We start from the raw sequence: 22,982 nt of genomic DNA, 5'->3' as shown, positions 1-22,982 counted from the left end.
ATTTATTTTAAATTGGTATTAAGAGATTTTAATAGTGGTACTAGATAAAGATTTTTCAAAATTTGATTATAGAGCCTACGTCGTGAAGGAATGTAATAGTTGCAAAAAAAACCCACTTTATACTGTAAACGCTGTTTGCTTCTAGCACAACATTGGTTTGTCCAAAGGACAAATGATTCTCAGTCACTAATTTACAAATCTATTTTACAATGTTTTATTTAGCATTTATTACTTCGATGAAATGTAAATGAAAAAAATAAGTATCAGTGGTTGATCACTGAATGATCAAATGTATGTGTATAGATCTGGAATAAAGTGAGGTAATGTAAAAGACAATTATCAACAACACCACCAAACAAACGAAACATAACGAAAACAAAAATATGCGTTTGTTGTATTAACACCTAAGTGTATTACTTCAGCGTGTTCAGAACACCGCTGCCAGGCTAGTAACCCGCAAAAAGAAGTTTGAACATATAACCCCAACACTTATGACTCTTCATTGGCTACCATTTAAATTCCGATGCCAGTATAAACTGTTGCTTTACGTATTCAAAGCCTTGCATGGACTTGCACCTGCGTATCTGAGTGAACTCATACATTTTTACAAACCAGCACGATCGTTGCGATCTGAAAATGCTGCTTTAATCAAGATGCCAAAAAATGCACGGACAAAAATGTATGGTGAACGGAGGTTTGATGTGGCGGCCGGGACTCTGTGGAATAGCCTTCCAACAAATCTTAGAAATGAACAATCGCTAGAACTATTCAAGAAAGGACTAAAGACGCATTTATTCAAAGTTGCATTTGTGGATCGCTTATAGTTAAGACCTGGAACCGTGATTGATTGTATTTGACTGATGTTGATTTGCTAAAGTAATATCTTACATTTTAGTCTGATTTGATGTGTTTCTGTATTTTGATATAACATTTTATTATAAGCCTATGTCTTTTAGTAACTTATTTTTAAATACAAAATAGTAGTAGCATTCACCAATTTTAGGAATATTTAATAGATAACAAGTATTGAAATTTTTACTTATTCATTAATAATTCTTTTATTTAATTTTTAACCAAGTTGATGAAGTTTTAGAGTCTTAACTTTTGATAGTTGATTTGATGTTGTATGCTTTTAAACATATTTTGGTTTATTTTTAACTTTGTAGTTTCGTGTTTGTACGAACTTGTGTATATTTGTTTTAACATGTAAAGCGCTTAGAGTAATTGTAGTATTATATAATGCGCTTTAAAAATGCCTTGTAATAATAATAATAATAATAATAATAATAATTACAGTGCGAACTAACCGATTTTATAAATTGTTTCTTATTCTAGAGTCAATTGATAATATCAAACTGCAAATTGTTTTTCTTCTAAAATGGTATATAAATCTAAAAACGCAATATCATAAAACCTAAGTTTTTTAACACTTCACAACTCTATAGAAAATATACCTTCTTTGACTAAAGCATTCACCTTATTCTTATGAACATATGAACATTCATTTTAAAAAACAGTTAATTCCATATTGAGTCTAAGAATAAAGACTATCCTGGACAAAAAGGAATAGTTCAACAGTGATTACTTACGATTTGAAAATTACTGGTACTAAAATCTATATTAATAAAATTGTTTAAGACATTTTTTTATCAAAGTTGAAATTAATTATTTGTCCCGAGAAAAAAATCCCATGCCCTCCCGAAATGTGAATGGTCTGTACTTAAAGAATGTATCACTGAAGATTTTTTTTTCATTTTCCAAACCTTTGAACATTTCTTGACTTGAAATCACTCATTTTTACCATTGATCAAATTTACACATAATATGTCATATCACAGGAATACAAGATTAAACATCTGTCACTAGCTTACTGTTGGCGGATATCCGCCGTTGTTATTACTCGGAGAAGAGCCTATTCCAGCTGCTGTCCTGTACACGACATCATATGCGGGAGGTGGACCCTTTGGTTGTATTGGCGGTTGGTTGTAGCAGTATTCATATGGTGGCGGATATCCCGGTAAAGCTGGACCTGCTATTGTTGATGGACCTATCGTACAAAACAAAAATATTTATAAAGATATGAAAACAATCACGGATATAATATATAAAACTTATAAATAAACAAAGGGAATACACAAAAATGTTTGACTAGTATAACTATTTGATGAAAATAAGACTGCTCCACTTGAAACAGACTGCGACTGTCTTCCATTTGTCGGTAAATCCAACTGTTTCCCTAACCCCAACCCTAACTCCCAATTCAAACCATATAGGCAATTAACCAACGATTTCCTGATTTTTGGAAAATAAAGTAGTGACAAATGCATCAGACTTGCTATGTACTTTGATATTGTTTCTTACCAATGGAAAGTAAAAAAATAGACAGGTAAAATGCTAAGTTTTTATAAAGTGTAAATTATTTAAGCCAGTACTGTTACTCCACACATTAACATACATTTTCAAGAGGTGAAAACTATTATCATCACTATCAAATTCATATTTAAAACTGCAAGAGTATTTAATTCATAATTAATTTCTTAATGAAAACTGTAATGTTTTGAAACAATGTAATGGAAAAATCCAATGCATACCTCGATTTATATTATTTACAAGAGGAACAGGTTGTCCATGTACAACCGGTCTTAAGAATTGCGCATGTGTGCGTTTCCTGTTTCGATGCTTTAAATAACAGTAAATAACAACAATGCCTGTTATAACAGCTACACAAACTACTATGCCAACAATTAGTCCTGTATGTGAACAGCAGTGATGGTCTCTGTATGAGCCACAGCAGCCACTACTACAGTAAATAGCTTCTCCTTCATCAATACACACATCACCAGCAATACATTCTGTAAAAATATCAACATAATCTTTGTTAAATTTTCATACAAATTTTATGCAATACATATGATCTGATTAAGACGATATTCTAGACATTTTGTCAGTTTTAATGGACTTCCTCTTTTTAAATTTGCCTTGAAGTTCAATATTTTTGTTATACTTTTTTTGGATATCCTATCATGATTTCCTTGATAGAGGGTCGCTGCTTAAAATGAAGCTAACAAAGCAAGGGTTTCAACTGGTGAAGTTGAAGTCATTCCTACAAAAAAATTTTGACGGACACAATCATGAGTTGGATGAACATTAGGTTATATCTGTCAAACAGATGACGGCATATATATTCAAATTTGTCGTACCCATAATTCCACCCTCTTTTCCACGTATGTGACATCACCAAATAAGACTTATTACTGAGTTAGCGTCGCTGATGAGTCTTATGAAGACGAAACGCGCGTCTGGCGTATTAGATTATCATCCTGGTACCAGTGATAACTATTGTACTTGCATGAGCAACACAACGGGTGCTACATGAGAATCAGAACCTGCTTACTCTTCCAATGCACACACCCCGGTTTTTAGTGGGGTTCATGTTGCTTTTGCTTTTCTATGTTGTGTTTTTTTTTATATATTTATGGTTGTTTTTCCTTTGGTCGTTTTTCATTCTTGGTTATGGGGTTGTCAGTTTGTCATCGACTTATGAGTTTGAATATACCTTTGGTATCTTCCGCCTCCCTTTATAAATGCATTTCGATTCCCTCGGCTATTTGATCCACATAGTATTTTCAGTTACAGGAATTTGCCGTTTTTATCACAGATTTGAAAAGTGGAAGAAAAAATCTTAAGACACAACATTTAACCCTATAACCAACCAATTCGATGGTGCAATGGTTTGGAACTTTAAAAACGAGTTTTTGTTTTATCATTGTGTTGCTTTGAATGTTTTGGAAGATTATTCGATTGAAATAAACATTGCTTGCTTGCTTTATTCATATATCTATGTAAAACATTAATTAATGAAACTGCTCAAATCAAAATTAATAGTATCTGTCATGATTTATGAAAAATATTTAGAAAATTTTACTTCTGTAATTGGAATACTTTGACTGGTTGTCTAAAAATACCCAGTTAGAAAAAAAAGCTGTTTAAATCGGACCGAATACGAAATATAAAAATAATATCAGGTCGAAATAATATTCATAAAAAATTAAATAAATTCATTCGGCTTATAAGAAGAGCAACATAAAAAAGTGATGCTGTGAGACGTTATGATGTCACATGATACCCCAAAGGCAAAACAGTTGCATAAAAGTATAACAAATTCCGAACTCCAAGGCAAGATATTTGCATGTCATTAGGCATCGTCCATTCATTTTATGTGTGAGTATGTTTTTCTCGCTCTTGCCCGAGACATAAAGGAACAAGAATTCATTTTTAAAACATCTTTTTTTTTAAAATATTTTCAATAGAAACAAACTAATGTATAATTTCACTCTACTTTTTCAATTCAAGAAATACGAATCAAACAATTGATTTAAAAAAAAATATATCCTCCCGCAAAGATGAATATTCGGTTTCGAAGAGAAATCGTACAAATCCTCTATCCAACAATTGTTTTTGCCAATTTAAATCAATATCCATCATATTTATTTCTGCTTTAAACATACGATAGCATAAGCATATATTGGATTTTTATCAATTATACTTATTCTATTTTTTCTCTTATTATACAATTGACTTTCTGAATGTTTAATGCAATAGATCGGGCTTATTTTAATCCGTTGTCATCAAGTACATAATGCATGACAATACATTTAAAGTAAGAAACAACAGTAGTTTAGTTGAGTATATTCACTCTAAATACATTTCAACCATATAAACAAAGAAAAAACTCGAGGTAACTCCAACGCTCATTTACAACAATTAAAGTGGATTTTTTTTCTTTTTTTTATTATCTCGGGGCTTATTCTCAACTAGTTGTTATTTGATTAGCTCCTAATCACTTGCCGTTTTCTTACCATTTAATCTGTTTATACTTATGTATAAAATTCAACCTATGCCAACATATTTTTTTAACACTTTATACCTTAATTTTAAAACGTTGACATGTATTAATTGAACCTTTTTATTCGACGTTTTGCATTTGCGCCTATATGTTTTTTTCCGATTCCGTCAAAATATTTGTGCCAATAAGATATATTATTCCATATTGAAAGAACTTTAGTCGGTTTTTCTAGATGAATGGGATTTTGAATAAATAAGCATATTCACCTGCGGAAAAAGTATATTCACCGCGCAAAACGTCGCGTGCTTTTACGTGTATAATAACGATACAATGTATGACGTTTAGTTGGTTTTGGTAAATAACTGTTATTTTAAACATATTTTTCTCTCTCGGAACATGGAATAAAACAATTACTGTCTTTTGTTTAGGTAAATATGTGGTTTAATTGACTTTTGAAAAACCTAGTGAAATTCACTTCGGCCGTTGGCCTCAGTGAATATCAGTTTTTCAAAAGTCAATAAAACCACACATTTACCGCATCAAAAGACAGTAATTGTATTATACATTTTTGCCAATTTACAGGTACCACAAGCGAGATGCAAATAACTAAAAGCAATCCAGACGCAGGTATTTATAAAGTGTTATTTTCATTTACTAGTACTAGGTCGACATAACTGTCAGTCCCCGAGGCTATCAACAGCTCAGTAGTCGATGATTCAGTACTGACATGATTTCAACATATTTTCTAAAATTCCCCGTCGATAAATTAAAAAATTCTTGAATGAAACTAAGGTTTCATCTCCCTCATACCAAGTTGACCTTAGATTAATTTGGCTATTTTTATGTCCCTTTTGCTCATATAGTTCATATCGTTTCTACGTATCTCTGACTTTCAAATGTTTAGGTTTGGCTGTTCTTTATGATGGAAAATCAAGAAAGCGCTTCGAACGCATGAAATTTATGAAGCGTTATGTTCATTTGTTGGATGTATTTACAGATAATATCTCTTCCGTCAGCTCTGTGTACCCTGCTAAGCAAGCGGAGGCTGATGCGAGAACTTGAGCAAGATAAATAAATAACAACTTTAATATCGAAAGGTAAAATACCACTTATTGTTTGTTTGTTTACGATTTTAAAGACAAGATATTAATATTTTAAAGAGTTTGCTTTGACAGAGTATTATAAGCACCACTGCAATGATATAAACGGTACAAATTTTACTGCAGCAGATCCGCATTTCGCAAATAAATGGCTCTTCAGTGATGCTCGAGGACAAACAATTTGAAAATCCAAAACTTACCAAAATATGGAAAAAAAGTAAAATAACAAAAATACGAAATTCTAAGGAAAATTCAAATCGGAAAGTCCCTTATCAAATAGCAAAATTAAAAGCTCAAACACATCAAACGAATGTGAAGAGCTTATAAACCAAAAGGACAAAAGTATAACCAAAGCCGGGCAAGGAATCATAGTTTTGCATGAGGGAGATATATTCCTTGATAAGACTACTAGTAATTTCCAAAATTTTGTAACAGTAAATTTTAATAACACAATATCCGTATTTTCTGCTAGTACCAAAGTACTGGTTACTGGGTTGGTGATACCCTTAGGGACTTACAGAGGTATTGACCCAGTGGTAGTAATAATATGAACGGTACCAATTTTTCTGCACCAGATGTGCATTTCGACAATAAAATTTTCTTTAATGATGCTCGATTTCAAATTATTTGAAAATCTAAAACTTATTAAAAATTTGAAGAGCCTTTATACCAAAAGGACAAAAAGTATAGCCAAAGTACTGTAAGTTACTGTACACGAGTATGTTCCCTTCATCTACCATAAATGTCATACTTTTAAGAACAAAGTCTATTAATTACAAAGGATGACCTTGAGAAAACTCGAAATAATGTTATCCACAAAAATTACGCACTTCTTTTTGATATCTTAAAACACGTTTACAACCAAAAAAAAAATGTAACCGTACGCTTGAAAAAAATTATCATAAAGTTTCACGGTGTCGAATTTGCAATGAAGCAAAGAACACAACATTGTAATAAATAAGTGATTGTACTTTTGCTAAAGTTTAACACGGAGTCGAATTTGCCATGAAGCAAAGAACACAACAGTGTAATAAATAAGTGATTGTACATTTGTTAATGTTTAAGTTACATAATATATATTGTTGAGAAAATATCTAATTATATAAGATAATGTAATTCATCATGCGGGCGGTTGAAGGTGAATACACGGCCATATTCATGTTACATTATCGGCCGATCATATAACACTTATTATAAGGGACTTGTGTTATTTTATAATGGATAACGCTAAACTCTCATATTGATTCATTATGGTTAACATCAATTTTTAAATCATATATAGATGCATTTATTGTGAACAAAAGATTTTAAATAGAATAATATTTTCATCACTTAATATTTTTTGTGTGCTTCCATTTAAAAAAAAAATCATTATAGCAAAAGCGGGTTTTATGAGTATTGCCCAGCCCACTGAGAAATACTTGGATTACACGGGTTCTAATGGGTTTTATTGGGTAATACTAGGCCTGAATTTTAAAGAGAATTCCGTGATTAATTACAAATGCAATACATAAATAAAAAAGATGTATATAAGACAAAGTATTCAAATTTATAACCTCACTTGTTTGAAACTCTTATTTTAAAGTGTTTAAATCTGAGTATAAGTCATACATGAAAGAAAATAAATTTCCTTTCTGTCAAAATTGGTCAAACTGTTGACATGTAGCCAACAAATTCACTTTTTTTTTATTTTTAAATATACATATATAGAAATAATATTAAGAATACGCAATTAATCATTTGTAAGGAAAATGACGTTGCAACAATTTTGTTTTCATTGCTAAAAATATTTACAAACTTTTAGCACACTAAGATGTACATAACTAATTAAGCAGCCATTATTCTAATGATAACGGTCAACCAAATCGTGACGGCGTCGTAAAATTTTGTCTTTAATTTCACCACTTGGAACTCTTTGTTTCATAGATTCCTTGTAATCAGCAATCCTCTTTCAAGGAATTCATGATCAGGAAATGCAAGCTCTGGAATATTTTATCAACTAAGAGATATATACACGATATCAAAAGTTGCCAATAACATTTGATATCGTTTAGATGATTCGTTCACTACACCATCAATTTTCCTTCTTGATTTCGTGTTTAAGTAATGAACACACAGTAAAGGACAGATTAAATGCTTTTAAACATGATTGCATGAAAGACAGAAATCTCCTTAACATTATTTTCTATTGTAAAGTTTCTTATTTTTCAAACTTCACCACCTTTTCCTTCTACCTTCCTCACTTTTTAACTCGACTCTCGTCTCTTTTTGCTATACGTTTGGTGATATTCCGAACATTCTGATCAGTTGTTTTCTGAATTGTGCGTCTGGCCATTGTTTCAAAAACTAACTAACTTTATAGTTAAATTACGTTTCATTTAATCAACTAAACGATGATATAGAGAGGTATGGTTTTGTCTGATCATAAGGAATTTCATATTTGTTAGAAAAATGTAATAATTTCAATTACCTTTTAATCCTAAAAACAGATATATCAGTCCAGAATATAATGTTTGAACACAAGTCATTTAGATTTTTTCATAAACCCTGAAAATTGTCCTCACAGTAGTATAAATCCATTTAATTTAAAATTAACAACGTTTTCCATTGAATGCCAGCATTACATTTTTAATGCCAACATTGATCCGGTAAAACAAACTGTGGAACTTTATAGCTAGAACAATTAAATTGTTCAATGTATTCAAGTGTAGAAGAATCGATGAACTTCATTATAAAATAAATATTACTGACAAAAGCCTCATTTATAAAATATCATACAATAGATATTTCGTGTAAGTCATTTGTCTATATCCAATAAAAAGTGAAAAAGAAATATAAAAGCAAGTGAATGAAGCGGACGAATGTAATACATTGTCTTATGCTTCACACACTGCATGACGCATTTCTTTAAAATGCAATGATTGAATTAAGCTGTGGTTAAGTCACTTTTTAGCCTGGTGATAATAATCGTCATACCGTAAATGGAGATTCGATACAACACAGAAGTGAGAGAAGCGATGGAGGACACGAGGGTACATATGGAAAAGAATGATGCTTGTCAAATGAAATATCAGCATTGAAAACTAGAGAGCAGAAACTCATCAAAGTTACGAAGCTTATTATTAAGTACGCCAGAGTTACGAAAAATTATGATGGAAGACACATACTAATAAATAAAAAAAAAAACAAAATAAAAACTTTAATAAATTTTGTCCGAAGCGATTTTACGGATTTAAGGCTTTGTAAACATGACATTTAGTATTTATTTCATTTACCCTCATCAGGAACTCTCAAATCCAAACATTTTAAAGCCAAGGATGTTTGACTACTTGATTACGTTAGGAGATTAGGACCAAAGGGGCATTACGAGAATAGCCAAAATAAATCAAAGGTCAACCATGCCTGAGGAAGTTGGACTCGTAGTTTCTCAATAATAATATCAAAATCGAAATATTAAAAAAAAATATATGTCTTTTTATGTTGTAATGTTACAATACTGTTTCAGGTTAGGGTGAAGATTGGCGCCTATTAAAACGTTTATACCCGCTGCATTTGTATGCACCTGTCCTACGTCAGGAGCCTGTTGTTCAGTGGTTGTCGTTTGTTGATGTGGTGCATAAGTGTTTCTCGTTTCTCGTTTTTTATAAAGATTAGACCGTTGGTTTTCCTGTTTGAATTGTTTTACACTAGTCATTTTGGGGCCCATTATTGCTTGCTGTTCGGTGTGAGCCAATGCTCCGTGTTGAAGGTCGTACTTTGACCTATAATGGTTTACTTTTTACACATTGTGACTTGGTTGGAGAGTTGTCTCATTGGCACTCTTACCACATCTTCTTATTTCTATGTAAGATAAAATGTCGTTTAATTTAATACTTAGGATATTTTTTAAAAGGAAGAAATATGCGTAATACTTTAGCAATATGATGTAAAGTAAGTACTTTTACAGCATAGTATGAATGAATGTCATTGAAAAAAAACTGATTTATCATGTTTTATAAAGGTGAAATTCATCATGATTCCCTCGAGCTCTAAATCATTGAAAAATACATAAAAAAGGATTATAGGAATCATAGTCAATAAATATCTGACAGTACAACAGATCACAACAACTACCAAAAACACGACTACTTCGAAAAATAGACACACAAGCAACAACAAAAGACACATGGTCAAGATAGCCCGACTTTGTACATGCACATAATGTGGGGGTTGAAACCATGCAGTGTTTATGTGTGCACATACATCTTTGCGTCTTTTAGACTATATGTCCTAAAAGTAATACACACAATTAAAAAGCAGCACAACCCAGCTACTAACAGAATGATCACTTACTTGAACAAGAAAATAAAAGACGGCACATGATTTGGAAAGCCATTCAAAATGTGATCGCTACTGCAGGAATCTAGCTAAGGTAGCCACATCTGTTGATGGAATACTGTCGCTGAAGAAAACAATAAAACATCAGACACAAAACTTCTAGTGGGTTTCGTGAAGTCTCATTATAAAATATAATTGATCGGCCGTGTTTGTTTGAGGCAAGTAAGCATTTAAAATCATCATACCATCTAGCCTAGTCAATTTAGCTCTAAAATCACCCAACCTGCAACTAATTGCAACACAAGGTTTTTTTGGTACAAATAAGAATATAGACTTGTACAAACATTAATATAATATGATGAAAAGGTTTTTTTGGGGAGAAATATGTGGTTTTTAGAGAAAAAATACTGAAAACTGGAAAAGAAGAAAAAGTTTTATTTATGGTTACATTTTTAGACTGATAGCTTGGTGAAGACCACTTTATCTTACTAGTGTATAATCGGAAAAAAAGTATCTTAACCAAGTCATCATTTTGAATTAGCAATACAATCTTTGTTTCAATTGCAAATGATTTTTGTTTTAAGTGCCTGACCTTTAAGATAAAGAAAACTATCATTAATATATTTAGAAAAAAAGCAAAAATTGACATCTTTGATCACCAGTCTTAAAAAAGATCCCAGAATCTAGTTTAAAAATTGGCAAATAGTCGATTGCGATTAATATTTCAGAAATACGACCCGTATTTACAGTTATCTTTACAAATAAAAGAGCGATATCATTAACACATGGAAAAACACTGAAAAATTAAAAAAATTCACGTAAAAGGGCATTAATTGTCAAATTCATGTTCACTGATTTGACCCAATTTCTCATATTTTCATTCTAAAACATATATTCAAATTAAAAAAAGTCCCAAAAGAAAAAAATTACAAGACATGGACCTGTTATAATGTACCAGCATTTCGTGCGTGTTTTAAACTAGACGTAATCTAATATTATTCGTCGAGATGACCTCCGTAGGCTGCCGACGGTCATATAACGCGATATGAATTATAAAACATATATACACATGCATGTGGCCAATATCGTCTGAAGCAATATAGCGAAAAATTAGGCAAAATTATGATTTTTAAATAAGAGTGTAAAATAAAGACGTTTTCATGGAATTTTAGGGCAAGTATTCACTCTTTGTGAACTTACGTCTTTCTTTTTTTTACGGTCCCCCCTTTTTTCTGTGTATTCCGAACTTTGATTTGGTCTGTGACGTTATTGTATTGTGACGTCACAAAACTGACAATACTAGAACCTTGTAAAAATGCAATACAAAAAATATAAAAATAAGGTTTGGTAATGACACTGTACTGCTGATACGAAATAATTATGTTTTTTTAATGTTCTATTCATCAGAACATTTAAATAATACAAATTTGGAAATTTAGCCAATTTTCTTTTGGCCATGGCACATTATTTTATAACCCCATTGGGTTCTTCTACCTTATTTTCTGTTGCAAAAAATACCGCTTTTAGAAATCCTAAAACCCAATTTTGAGTCTAATTTTCTAGAAATCACATAAATAAAAACGTAATGTGAAATTGTATCAACTTATGTTATTAAAAGTATGTTTTTGGGTACCATTGTTTTACTTCCCATGCTGTATATCTTTTTCAAAAATTCATGAACACATGGTAAATAAAATACCGAAACAATTAAAAAAAAAACCACTCAGTTCATTAAAAAAAAAGAGAGTATAACGTAAAATATTTTTTTTTAAAGCACAACAAATAAAGCCACGTCTTTTGGATGTACGTTTTACGGCAAAACAATTAATCATTCTATTAACAAAATAAAAGTGAAAGTTCGAATTAAATATAGCCATACTAAATTTGCTGATAATATCTCCTTCTATGAAACTTGTGGATTTTGCATAAAGAGATGATACTGTGGTTGTGTTTGTAATTACCATTCATTTCTCTTGTAGATACTTTAAAATGTCTGTTTTTACTGAAATTTAATGACGGATTTCCTTTCTTATTTTTATTTTATCAATTATATTCCATATTACTTTTGATCAAATAGGGATTTATCAATTTTATCCAAACAAGTTAGAATTTTCCTTTTTGTTTCATACCAATTTTGTTACAATGGAAGTTTTTATTTTTGATAATCTTACTTTCACTGCCATTTTTTTTATCCGAACCACAAGTTTTTATTCCACTTTGATTATTTTCTGAGGGAAGTCTTCAATGGCCAGCCCAATAATTGAAAAAATCATTGGTGCTTTGAGTATGAATAGGTTCTTTTTATTCACTTCATGATCAAAACTTAGAATTTGGACCATTTACTCAAATAATCTTCTATCATATAAACTTGTTAGACTTCTACAAAATGTTATTGAAGTCGGAGATTTTTATGAAACCTCTTTGAAAATACTATACATTGAATCAGCTTTACATATTTGTCAACTGCCGGCACGATATTACACGATATTACACACATTTGAAAGATGGTCGATGTATAAAGGGACAGCATTCGATGGATACAGGACTGGTATCCTTGAAACTATGCATAACTTTATGAGAAATAGAACATACATTACAAAGAGGCGGAGCTTGAATGATTGAAATTATCTGCAATGCATTTACATACTACCATTTACATAATCAAATAATACACTAATAATAATCTATTTCTTGTCGTAGCACAACCCAAAAACATAACCTTATTTGTTGTAGTGGTATTTAATTTTTTTTTAACTCAATCCACAACTGCCTGGGACATAAAACCATAACTTAGAAGTTAATTATTCATGGATGGATCAGAGGTTTTTGGTTACTGGCTGAACTATTGATAGTCTTCGTCATATCATTTGTTCGTGTAGAATTCAAAATGAGCGAAATGGACACAAACATGCGAAAAGCAATGAACAACATGGAAAAGGTTTATAAAAAAAAACCATAAATGCTGTGAGAGATGAAATGAACGAAATAGAAATTCGATTCAACATGTTCAACAGGGAAGTAAATAAAGTATTGATCGATATTCTAGAATTAGAAAAAGTTTATATTGACCACAAACACGATGTTAAAGATAAAATGAACGAAATAGAAAGTCGATTCAATAGGGAGGTAAGTAAATTGAAAACAGGTAAAATCAATCTTTTTATGAGCTTTGAATGTTTCAATGTGGATGTTATGATATGAGATGCTGCGAGAGAAATCGGCCTTATGCAAGTGCGCGTATACATGTGCATGTATTAGACTTTGATTGATTTTCGAATATTCTAATACGAAATAAAATATGAATTTGAGTCTGTTTTGTATGGTTCTTGTATAAACCCAATTTCCAGTTACAGACTTTGCATATATATTATTTCGAAATTGAATTGTTGAAGGAAAGTACAATTAAAAACCATATTGTACGTTTTTTTTTTTACGTTAATACGGTGTCAGTGCTTGTCAACTTCAACAGGACTAGTACTCAAACCACTCTCGGCGCTAAAAAAAAACAAAATTTAATCACGTAATTAGTAAATCAATACAAAAAAGTGTTTCAACTTCTCTAAAATAACTGCACATGATAAAAACGGATTGTGATTTTAAACAAAAAAAGGAATGTTTCATTTGAAAGGAATTAAGCTCTTTACATTTGTTAATTGTGATTTTTTTATCAATATAAATCTTTATTCTTTTTAAACAACTTGTCGTATTATTCACAAAATATCCTTTTGCATAAGCTTAAGCTGATATGCAGTTTTGTAAAAATATCATCGATCAAGCACTGTTCTATGTTTTCTTTCAAATTTTATTAAAATATCCGGACAATGACTGTCAAATTATGGTTAATATTTTAATTGAAGTCAGACTTCTTACGATAAAATGAAGACATAAAATTTCATTATTATATTTCGAAAACAAGGTAAAATGAACACTTACGATCATCAGTCCTACAATAATACTCGAAATTAAAGTTTGAAACTGGAAAATAGTTGATTGTGATTACTATTTCAGAAATACGACCAGCATTTATAGCAACCTTTCAAATGAAAGGACAATACCATTTACACATGGAAAAATACTGAAGTTTGACAACAACCATTTGAACATCGGAGAGGGATACGATCAAACGACGGATTATTTTACAGTTCTAAAAGCCGGAAATTATTTAGTTTCCTTTACGATTCGATCAATCGAAAATAAACATATTCACGCTTATCTCTGGAAAAATTATGACAGATTATTGTTAGCATATGGAAGAACCTGGAACACTGGAAGTTTTAGTTTCCCTATTAATTTACAAAAGGGAGATTAACTCTTTGTTTAACATGATGATGGACCTTATATTGTAAACGAAGAAGTTCATGGAGGGTCGGCATCATTTTTTGCAGCAACATTCATCAGCAATTTCAATTCCGGAGATACGAACTTCAACTCCACCCTAAACAAGCATACCTTGATGGTTACTAAATTTGAAGAGGATACATCAATTTAGTTTAACACTAAACATAATATCTCTTACAAATGAATATGAAATTCTTTTGGTCCGAGGGCACAGTTATCGTCCTTTGATTTTCGTTGTCTACGAATATAGTCCCTAATGTGGACAGTGTATAACTTGCTAATTTTTTTCATACACTTTTCAAATTTATTTCTTTATATTGTATGCATGAAATATTTAGTAGGGGGTGAAATTACATGTTAAAAAAATTTTGGTGATGAATTTTTATGTAAAGTAGTGATTTGGTCCAGTTAAAAAAGGTCAAAAATTAGTATGCCTGAAGCTGTCAAACTGAATTATAGACCCCCTTAACATAGAATTGTCCATATTTTGAGTTAGAGCTGGTAGACTTTTCTATAATTTTGATATTATTTGTCCCAAAAGTAGTACACTACACTGTAAACATCTTTTTGAGATAGAGCAGGTGCGATTTTTTTAATTTTAATTTATTGTTTAAAAGAAATGCACTACGAAATAACTGTGTTATCGGGCCTATTTTATTGAATTGTTAGAAAGGATAAAATTAAATGTAAAGTTTGCAGGTTTGCTATGCCACGTAAGACTGTACATGTTTCTTCTGTACGTTTCTAAATTGAACTCTGGAAACCTTCTATACGTACTTTAGGCACCTCAAAATTTTGAAAATAAGCTGCGAAGATTGACCTAACCTTATTTTTGGCACCATAGAAAATATCACCGTGGAGTTTTTGGGTAGAATGAAAATAGACGAAAAATTGAAATGTAACAACTCTTTCTTTAGTTGTTTTTCATAGAACATTTCTCTTTTAACAACAAAAACAAAGATAAATGTGTTGTTTCTTAGGCATTTTCAATGATATCATTGATATTGACTTCTTTAATGGCACAACACTATTATTTTAAAACATGCATTTTTGTTCTCAGTATGTGAAATTTCTTGTCTACGTTATTGAATATGATGCACATGTCACTTGGTTCAAAAATAAACAAAAACAATGCGTGAACATCCATGACACAATAAATCATAATTAAATTTATCAAATCAGTTTTATAGTTAAGCAGCAATTGAAGACCCGTCGCTGCTATCACACAAAAAGGATCGTAGTAATTTCATGGAAATATTACAGTCATATGCAGTCATACTTAGCGTGACTTGATAATCTGAAAGTAGAGTACATGTCGATGATCGACAACAAATATTTGACAAAATAATCCATGATTGTAATAACAGTAAGTTTTCCTCACTATTTGCAGACGAAATTACTGAAAAGTGGATGATGGAGCAAGTGTCCTTATGTTTGCAATTTGAGGGTCATTTAATTATTGTGTTGGATGTCAGCGAAACATTTTTTGACTTTAACATGCAAAAAGAACTGGAGTTCTTGCTATTGATAATTTAATTTTATATACCCTCGATAACTATATATGCGATAGATGGTGATAATTTTAGAGTTCAAAGTTAAGATAATAGACTTCAAAACATTTCCCCGACGCAGAGTTGTATTGTAAATCGTATTATATAAACCTTCATTTGTTCATAGACGAAACGCGCGTCTGGCGTACAAAGTTTTTTTTTTTAAATTGTAGTTATGACGCTAGTGTACGAATGCTTAAGGGAACGGCAGAGAAAATAGCTTTTTTCTTATTCTTATTCAACAATAGTGTTCAATGCTACCTGGATTAGATTATCGTCCAGTTGGATAGACTTATAATGACAAAAATCGCCTCTCATGAGGTTCTCGATATACGACTCCATTCCTTAAAGTATTTTCAGCGTCCACCGTTTCAAAATGAAAAATTTGGCAATTATTAAAGTTTCTGAAATTAAGAAATGTATTCCCCTCATTCATTATTATGATTCCTTGTTTGACGTTGCTTTATTTTTGTTAAAAAAATGGATAATAGGAATCACCAACCAATATCGGACAGTACAACAGATCAAAACCCGATTCTTTCAAAATATAGACGCACATGCAACAACAGAAGACACATGGTCAAGATAGCCCGACTTGATACATGCATAAAATGTGGGGGTTTAGACCAGTGTGTACGTGCGTACATACCTCTTTGTCTCTTTTAAACCACATGTTCTAAAAGTAATACACACAATAAAAAACCGGCACAATATAGCTACCTACGGAATGACCACTAACTTGAAAACGGAAATAGAAGACGGCATATTATTTGAAAAGCCAGTAAATATGTGGTCGATACTGCAGTACTGCAGGGAGCTAGCTTAGGTAGCCACAGCTGTTGATGGCATACTGTCGCTAAAGAAAGTAATAAAACTTCTAACGGGTTTCGTGAAGTCTCATCATAAAAAAAAATAATCAGCCGTGTTTGTTTGAGGGAAGAAAAACATTGAAATTGTCAAACCATCACTTTTATCATTCAGAATTAGCCATACAATCTTGGTGTAAATAGCATATAATTTTTCGTTTTAAGCGCCTGAACTTTAAAATAAAGAAACTATATCAAAACTATATTTAGAAGAAAAAAACAAAAATGGACACTTTTGATCATCAGTCTTAAAAAAGATCCCCGAATCAAAGTTGAAAATTGACAAATAGTTAATTGCGATTAATATTTCAGAAATACGACCAGTATTTACAGTTACCTTTATAAATAAAAGAGAGATATCATTAACACATAGAGAAACACTAAAGTTTGACAAATTCACTTAAAAGGGCATAAGTTGTCGAATTCATGATCACCGATTTGACCCAATTTCTCATATTTTCATACTTAAACGTATATTCAAATTACAAAAAGTTTAAAGAAACAATTTAAAGGCCTGGAGGGACTCGTTATAATGTACCAGCATTTTGCGTGTACCTTAAACTAAACGCAACAGATGTTTTAATATATTTTTTCACAAAAAGTTTACTTTAAATGCTGAAGTTGAATTTCATAGAGTTTTGGGGCCAAAATTGACTTTTTTGAACTCACTCATATGACCCTTAATGATTTTACTCATTTCAATTTTTCTCGGCTCCCCCTTTTTTCTGCGTATTCTGAAATTTGAATGTGTCTGTGACGTTATTTTATTGTTGGCTAATATAAAAATAATGTTTGGAAATGACACTGTACTGCTGATACGAAATACTCGTGTTTTTTATATAATGTACTATTAATCAGAACATTTAAATAATTGCAAATTTAGAAATGCAGTCGTTTTACCATGCCGTTTCCTTCGACTTATTATTTTTAACTCCTTTGGTATCTTTTCCACCTCTTTTTATTGCCAAAAATACGGTTTTTAAAATCACTTCATGATCAAAACTGAAAATAGAAATTTAACCATTTACTCTGAGTCTCTAATGATTTCTAGGATATATACGTGTTTGATTTAGACAAAATTTCACGGAAGTCGAACAGTTTCACGAATACTATTTGAAAATACTATGTATTAAAACAACTTTACATATCATGCAACTGCCGACACAATATCACATTTAAAAGACGGAAGAGTTATGAAGGCAGTTAATTCGTTGGATATAGAACTGGTTTCCTGAAAACTGTGCAGAAGTTCAGGAAAATTAGACAATATGTTATGTAGAGGCGGAGCTTGTATGGTTGACGTTAACTGTAATTCATTTACAAGCACTTACATATATTAACATAATCAGATAATCTATTTTCTTATCGTATCAACCCTCAAAATATAGTTTTATTTCCTGTAGTGGTATAAGCTTTTTTTTTTAAAACACAATCCACTATTGCATAGGACAATACATCATAACTTAGTTGTTTATTAATCATGTGTGAACCTGTGGTATGGTTACTTTCTGGACTAGCGATAGCTTTCGTCGTTTCGTTTAATTTTGTTCATGTAGAAATCAAAATGAACGAAATGGAGATTCGACACAAGACTGACATGCACAAAGCAATGCACGACATGGAAAAGGCTTATACAAACAAAATTAACACCGTGAAAGATGAATTGGAAAAAGTTTATGTTAACAACATAAATGCTGTGAGAGATGAGATGAACGAAATAGAAAGTCGATTCAACAAGGATGTGAATAAAGTAGAGATCGATATTTCAGAATTGGAAAAGATTTATAATAATCACGTACACGATGTTAAAGTTAAAATGAACGAAATAGAAAGTAAATTCAACAGTGAAGTAAATAAATTGATTGGAAGCATAAAAGTATTCTCGACTGAAAAGGACAACAAGATAATTAAAATAAAGAATGGGATAGAAAATCTGATTAATGAAAAAGACAATGCTAATAAAGAAGAAATGACCGATGTGAAGGAGAAAATATTGATCTCGCTGACGAAAACGAATATGAGTCTAGAAACCATGAGGGCAGATTTAAAATTGTCCATCCAAATAACAAATAATCGTTGTATGAATAGTATATATAGAATGAAAACAGGTAAAATCAATATTATTTTAAGCCTAGACAGTTTCAATACGGAAATTATCATACCTTAAAGGTAAACATCCAATACCTGATTACAATAAAGTCTTTCAGGAATAAGTTAAAACATTTCTACACACATGGATACATTTAATTTATTCTTCATGTAGACCTTTGAATTAAATTCCATGAATGATAAGGTCGTATTGCGGCCAACTTGACTTACCGAATAATTTTTTTTACTGATGTTGGGCAGCGCAATCATTACACTTAAGCTTCATGTCATTGGTTTCCTTCTTTCTTTGTTCATATATATATATATACAAAACCTCTTTTATTGTGAGTAAAAGTAATAATATTTGTATAATGGAAAAGACAGTTCTAAGTTGTATTACTTGTGTCAGATCCTTTTGTGTCGATAATAAAATATGTTTAGACAAGTAAATAAATTTTCTAAAACAATTGACAGGTATTAGGTCAAAATCACCGTGTGTCTAAAAGGGTGAATGAATTTTAAATAGAATATAAAAAAAAATTGCAAGTAACACCAAATTCCCTAAAAAGGAAGAAAATGTTATTTAGATACTAGTTTACCAAACACAAAAACAAACAAACATAGGTCAAATAGACAAAAAATTCTGATTATTCGGTATGAATATTGCTCATTGTTGAAGGTCGTATAGCGGTCTACAGTTGCTTACATACACATTATTTGGACTCCGGTGAAAAGTTGTCTCATTTGCACACTTACAACAACTTTTGATTTTTTAATAAAATAATAAATCATCTTTTTTTCTATATCAATAAAAAAATCTTTTTTACCTCTCAAAAATAACTGCACATGATACTAATACAGAAAAAAAACAGATTATAATTTTTAAACAAAAGAAAGTTTAATTTTAAAAGGAGTTACTTTTATGTACATTTTTATTTGTGATTTTTAACCCTTATAGACCTTAAAGATATTTATCGTATTACATGTAATCACAAAATATCCTTTGGGACAAGCTTCGGTTGATATGCAGTTATGTAAGGATATTATGGATTAAGCATTGCTCTATGTTTTCTTTCAAATTCGCCAAAAATATTCGAACAATGACGTCACTTTGAATTATCTTTTTAAATAAAGACATAAAATGTCAAAATAAGATAAAAATGAACACTTATGATCCTCAGTTCTAAAATAAAATTCAATATCAAAGTTGGAAATTGGAAAATAGTTGATTGCGATTACTATTTCAGAAATACGACCAGCTTTTTCATCTACTTTTACAAATGAAAGGGCGATACCATTAACCCATGGCGAAATTCTTAAGTTTGACAAGATCCATTTGAACATCGGAGAGGGATACGATGCAGCGACGGGATATTTTAACGTTCCAAAAGCCGGAATTTATTTTGTTTCCTGTACGATTCGATCAATCGAAAATAAACATATTCACGCTTATCTCTGGAAAAATTATGACAGATTATTATTAGCATATGGAAGAAATTGGAACACTGGAAGTTTTGGCTTCCCTATTGATTTACAAAAGGGGGATATACTCTTTGTTAGACATGATGATGGGCCTTATGTTGTAAACGAAGAGGTTCATGGAGGATCGGCATCAGTTTTTGCAGCCACGTTCATCAGCAATTTTTATTCCGAAGACATGAAGTTCAACTCAAATCTTAGCAAGCATACCTTGATGGTTACTGCAACTGAAGAAGATACATTCATTTAGTTTTATACTCACTCATAATATCTCTTATTTTTGAAAATGGAATTATTTTATTGGATTGTTAGAAGCATTAACTTAAATGTAAAGTTTTCAGGTTTGTAAGAATGTACATGTTTCTTCTGTACGTTTCTAACTTGAACACTGGAAACCTTTTATAGTACTGTGGGCACCTTAAACATTTTGAAACTAAGATTAAATTTACCTCATTTTTGGCACAATAGAAAGTATCACCGTGGAGTTTTCGGGTAGAATGAAAATAGACGAAAAATTGAAATGTAACAACTCTTTCTATAGTTGTTTTTCATAAAACATTTCTCTTTTAACAACAAAAACAGAGTTACATGTGCTGTTTCTTATGCATTTTCAATAATATCATTGGTATTGTACTCCTTTAATGGCACAACACTGTTTATTTTCAAACATGCATTTTTGTTCACTAAGGATGTGAAATTTCTTGTCTACGTTGTTGTATATGATGCACATGTCAGTTTCTTAAAAAAATTAAACAAAAACAATGGATGAACATCCATGACACAATAAATCATAACTATATTTAGCAAATCAGTTTTATAATTAAGCAGCATTTGAAGACTCGTAACCTGCTATCACCCAAAAAGGATCGTAGTAATTTCATGGAAATATTACAATTAATAGCTTCGGATGATGCAGTCAAATTAGCGTTAATCTGAAAGTAGAGTACATGTCGGAAAAAATCCAAAAACGTTTGCTGTCGATGATCGACAAAAAATCTGTGACTAAATGATCCATGATTGTACTAACAGTAAGTTTTCCTAACTATTTGCAGACGAAATCACAGAGAAGTGGATGATGAAGCAAGTGTATGTAATTTGTGGGTCGTTTAATCATTGATTTGAGGTCAGCAAACAATTATTGATTTTTACATGCCAAAAGTACTGGAGTTCTTGCTACTAATATTTAATTTTATATACCCTCGATAACTATATATGTGATAAATGGTGATAATTTTATAGTTCAAAGTATTGATAAGAGACTTCAAAGTATTTCCCCGACGCAGTGTTGTATTGTAAATTGTATTATGTAAACCTTCATTCGTTCATAGACGAAACGCGCGTCTATGGTACAAATTATAAGCCTTGTATCTGTGATGAGTTTTTAAAACAAATGTAGTTAAGACGCTAGTGTACGGATGATCAAGTGAACGGCAGAGAAAATAGCTTTTTTCTTATTCTTATTTTACAAAAGTATTCAATGCTACCTGGATTCGATTATCGTCCAGATGGAAAGACTATGACAAAAATCGCCTCTCATGAAGTTCTCGATATATGACGCCATTCCTTAACAGGTATGCTATTATAAAACTTTTTGAAATTAACAAATGTATTTCCCTCATTCATTACTCTGATTCCTTATATGGCGTTTGCTTTACATTTGGTAAAAAAGGGATAATTGGAATCGCCAACAAATATCGGACAGTACAACAGACCAAAACCATATTCCTTCCAAATTAGACGCTCATGTTACAAAAAAATCCATATGGTCAAGATAGCACGAGTTGATACATACACAAAAATGTGGGGGTTTAACCAATGTTAACGTAAATAAAATTGAGAATGGAAATGGGGAATGTGTCAAAGAGACAACAACCCGACCATAGAACAGACAACAGCAGAAGGTCACCAACAGGTCTTCAATGCAGCGAGAAATTCCCGCACCCGGAGGCGTCCTTCAACCGGCCCCTAAACAAATATATATACTAGTTCAGTGATAATGAACGCCATACTAAACTCCAAATTGTACACAAGAAACTAAAATTAAAAATAATACAAGACTAACAAAGGCTAGAGGCTCCTGACTTGGGACAGGCGCAAAAATGCGGCGGGGTTAAACATGTTTATGAGATCTCAACCCTCCCCCTATACCTCTAGCCAATGTAGAAAAGTAAACGCATAACAATACGCACATTAAAATTCAGTTCAAGAGAAGTCCGAGTCTGATGTCAGAAGATGTAACCAAAGAAAATAAACAAAATAACAATAATACATAAATACCAACAGACTACTGTATACATACCTCTTTGCCTCTTTAAAAATGTTATGTCTTAAAGTAACACACACAATAAAAAACCGACACAATCTAGCTACTTATGGAATGAATCCGTAACTTGAAAAA

The 22,982-nt window shown here is 31.4% G+C and overlaps 1 protein-coding gene across 1 annotated transcript; it reads right to left on the bottom strand.

The window, feature by feature from the left end:
- Positions 1 to 434: 434 nt before the first annotated feature.
- Positions 435 to 8,589, bottom strand: LOC127698567 (uncharacterized). Its single transcript, XM_052202109.1, has 3 exons — positions 8,417 to 8,589; positions 2,592 to 2,852; positions 435 to 2,047 (listed from the first exon to the last, which is right to left on the bottom strand). Exons 1-3 carry the CDS (start codon positions 8,472 to 8,474, stop codon positions 1,863 to 1,865), a joined length of 504 nt encoding a protein of 167 aa, XP_052058069.1. The 5' UTR covers positions 8,475 to 8,589; the 3' UTR covers positions 435 to 1,862.
- Positions 8,590 to 22,982: the final 14,393 nt, after the last annotated feature.

The sequence above is a fragment of the Mytilus californianus genome, unplaced genomic scaffold (assembly GCF_021869535.1).
Source record: "Mytilus californianus isolate M0D057914Y unplaced genomic scaffold, xbMytCali1.0.p SCAF_1, whole genome shotgun sequence".
Taxonomy (NCBI): Eukaryota; Metazoa; Mollusca; class Bivalvia; order Mytilida; family Mytilidae; genus Mytilus; species Mytilus californianus.
The sequence above is the reverse complement of the archived record's forward strand: the minus strand, read 5'-3'. Positions and strand labels throughout refer to the sequence as shown.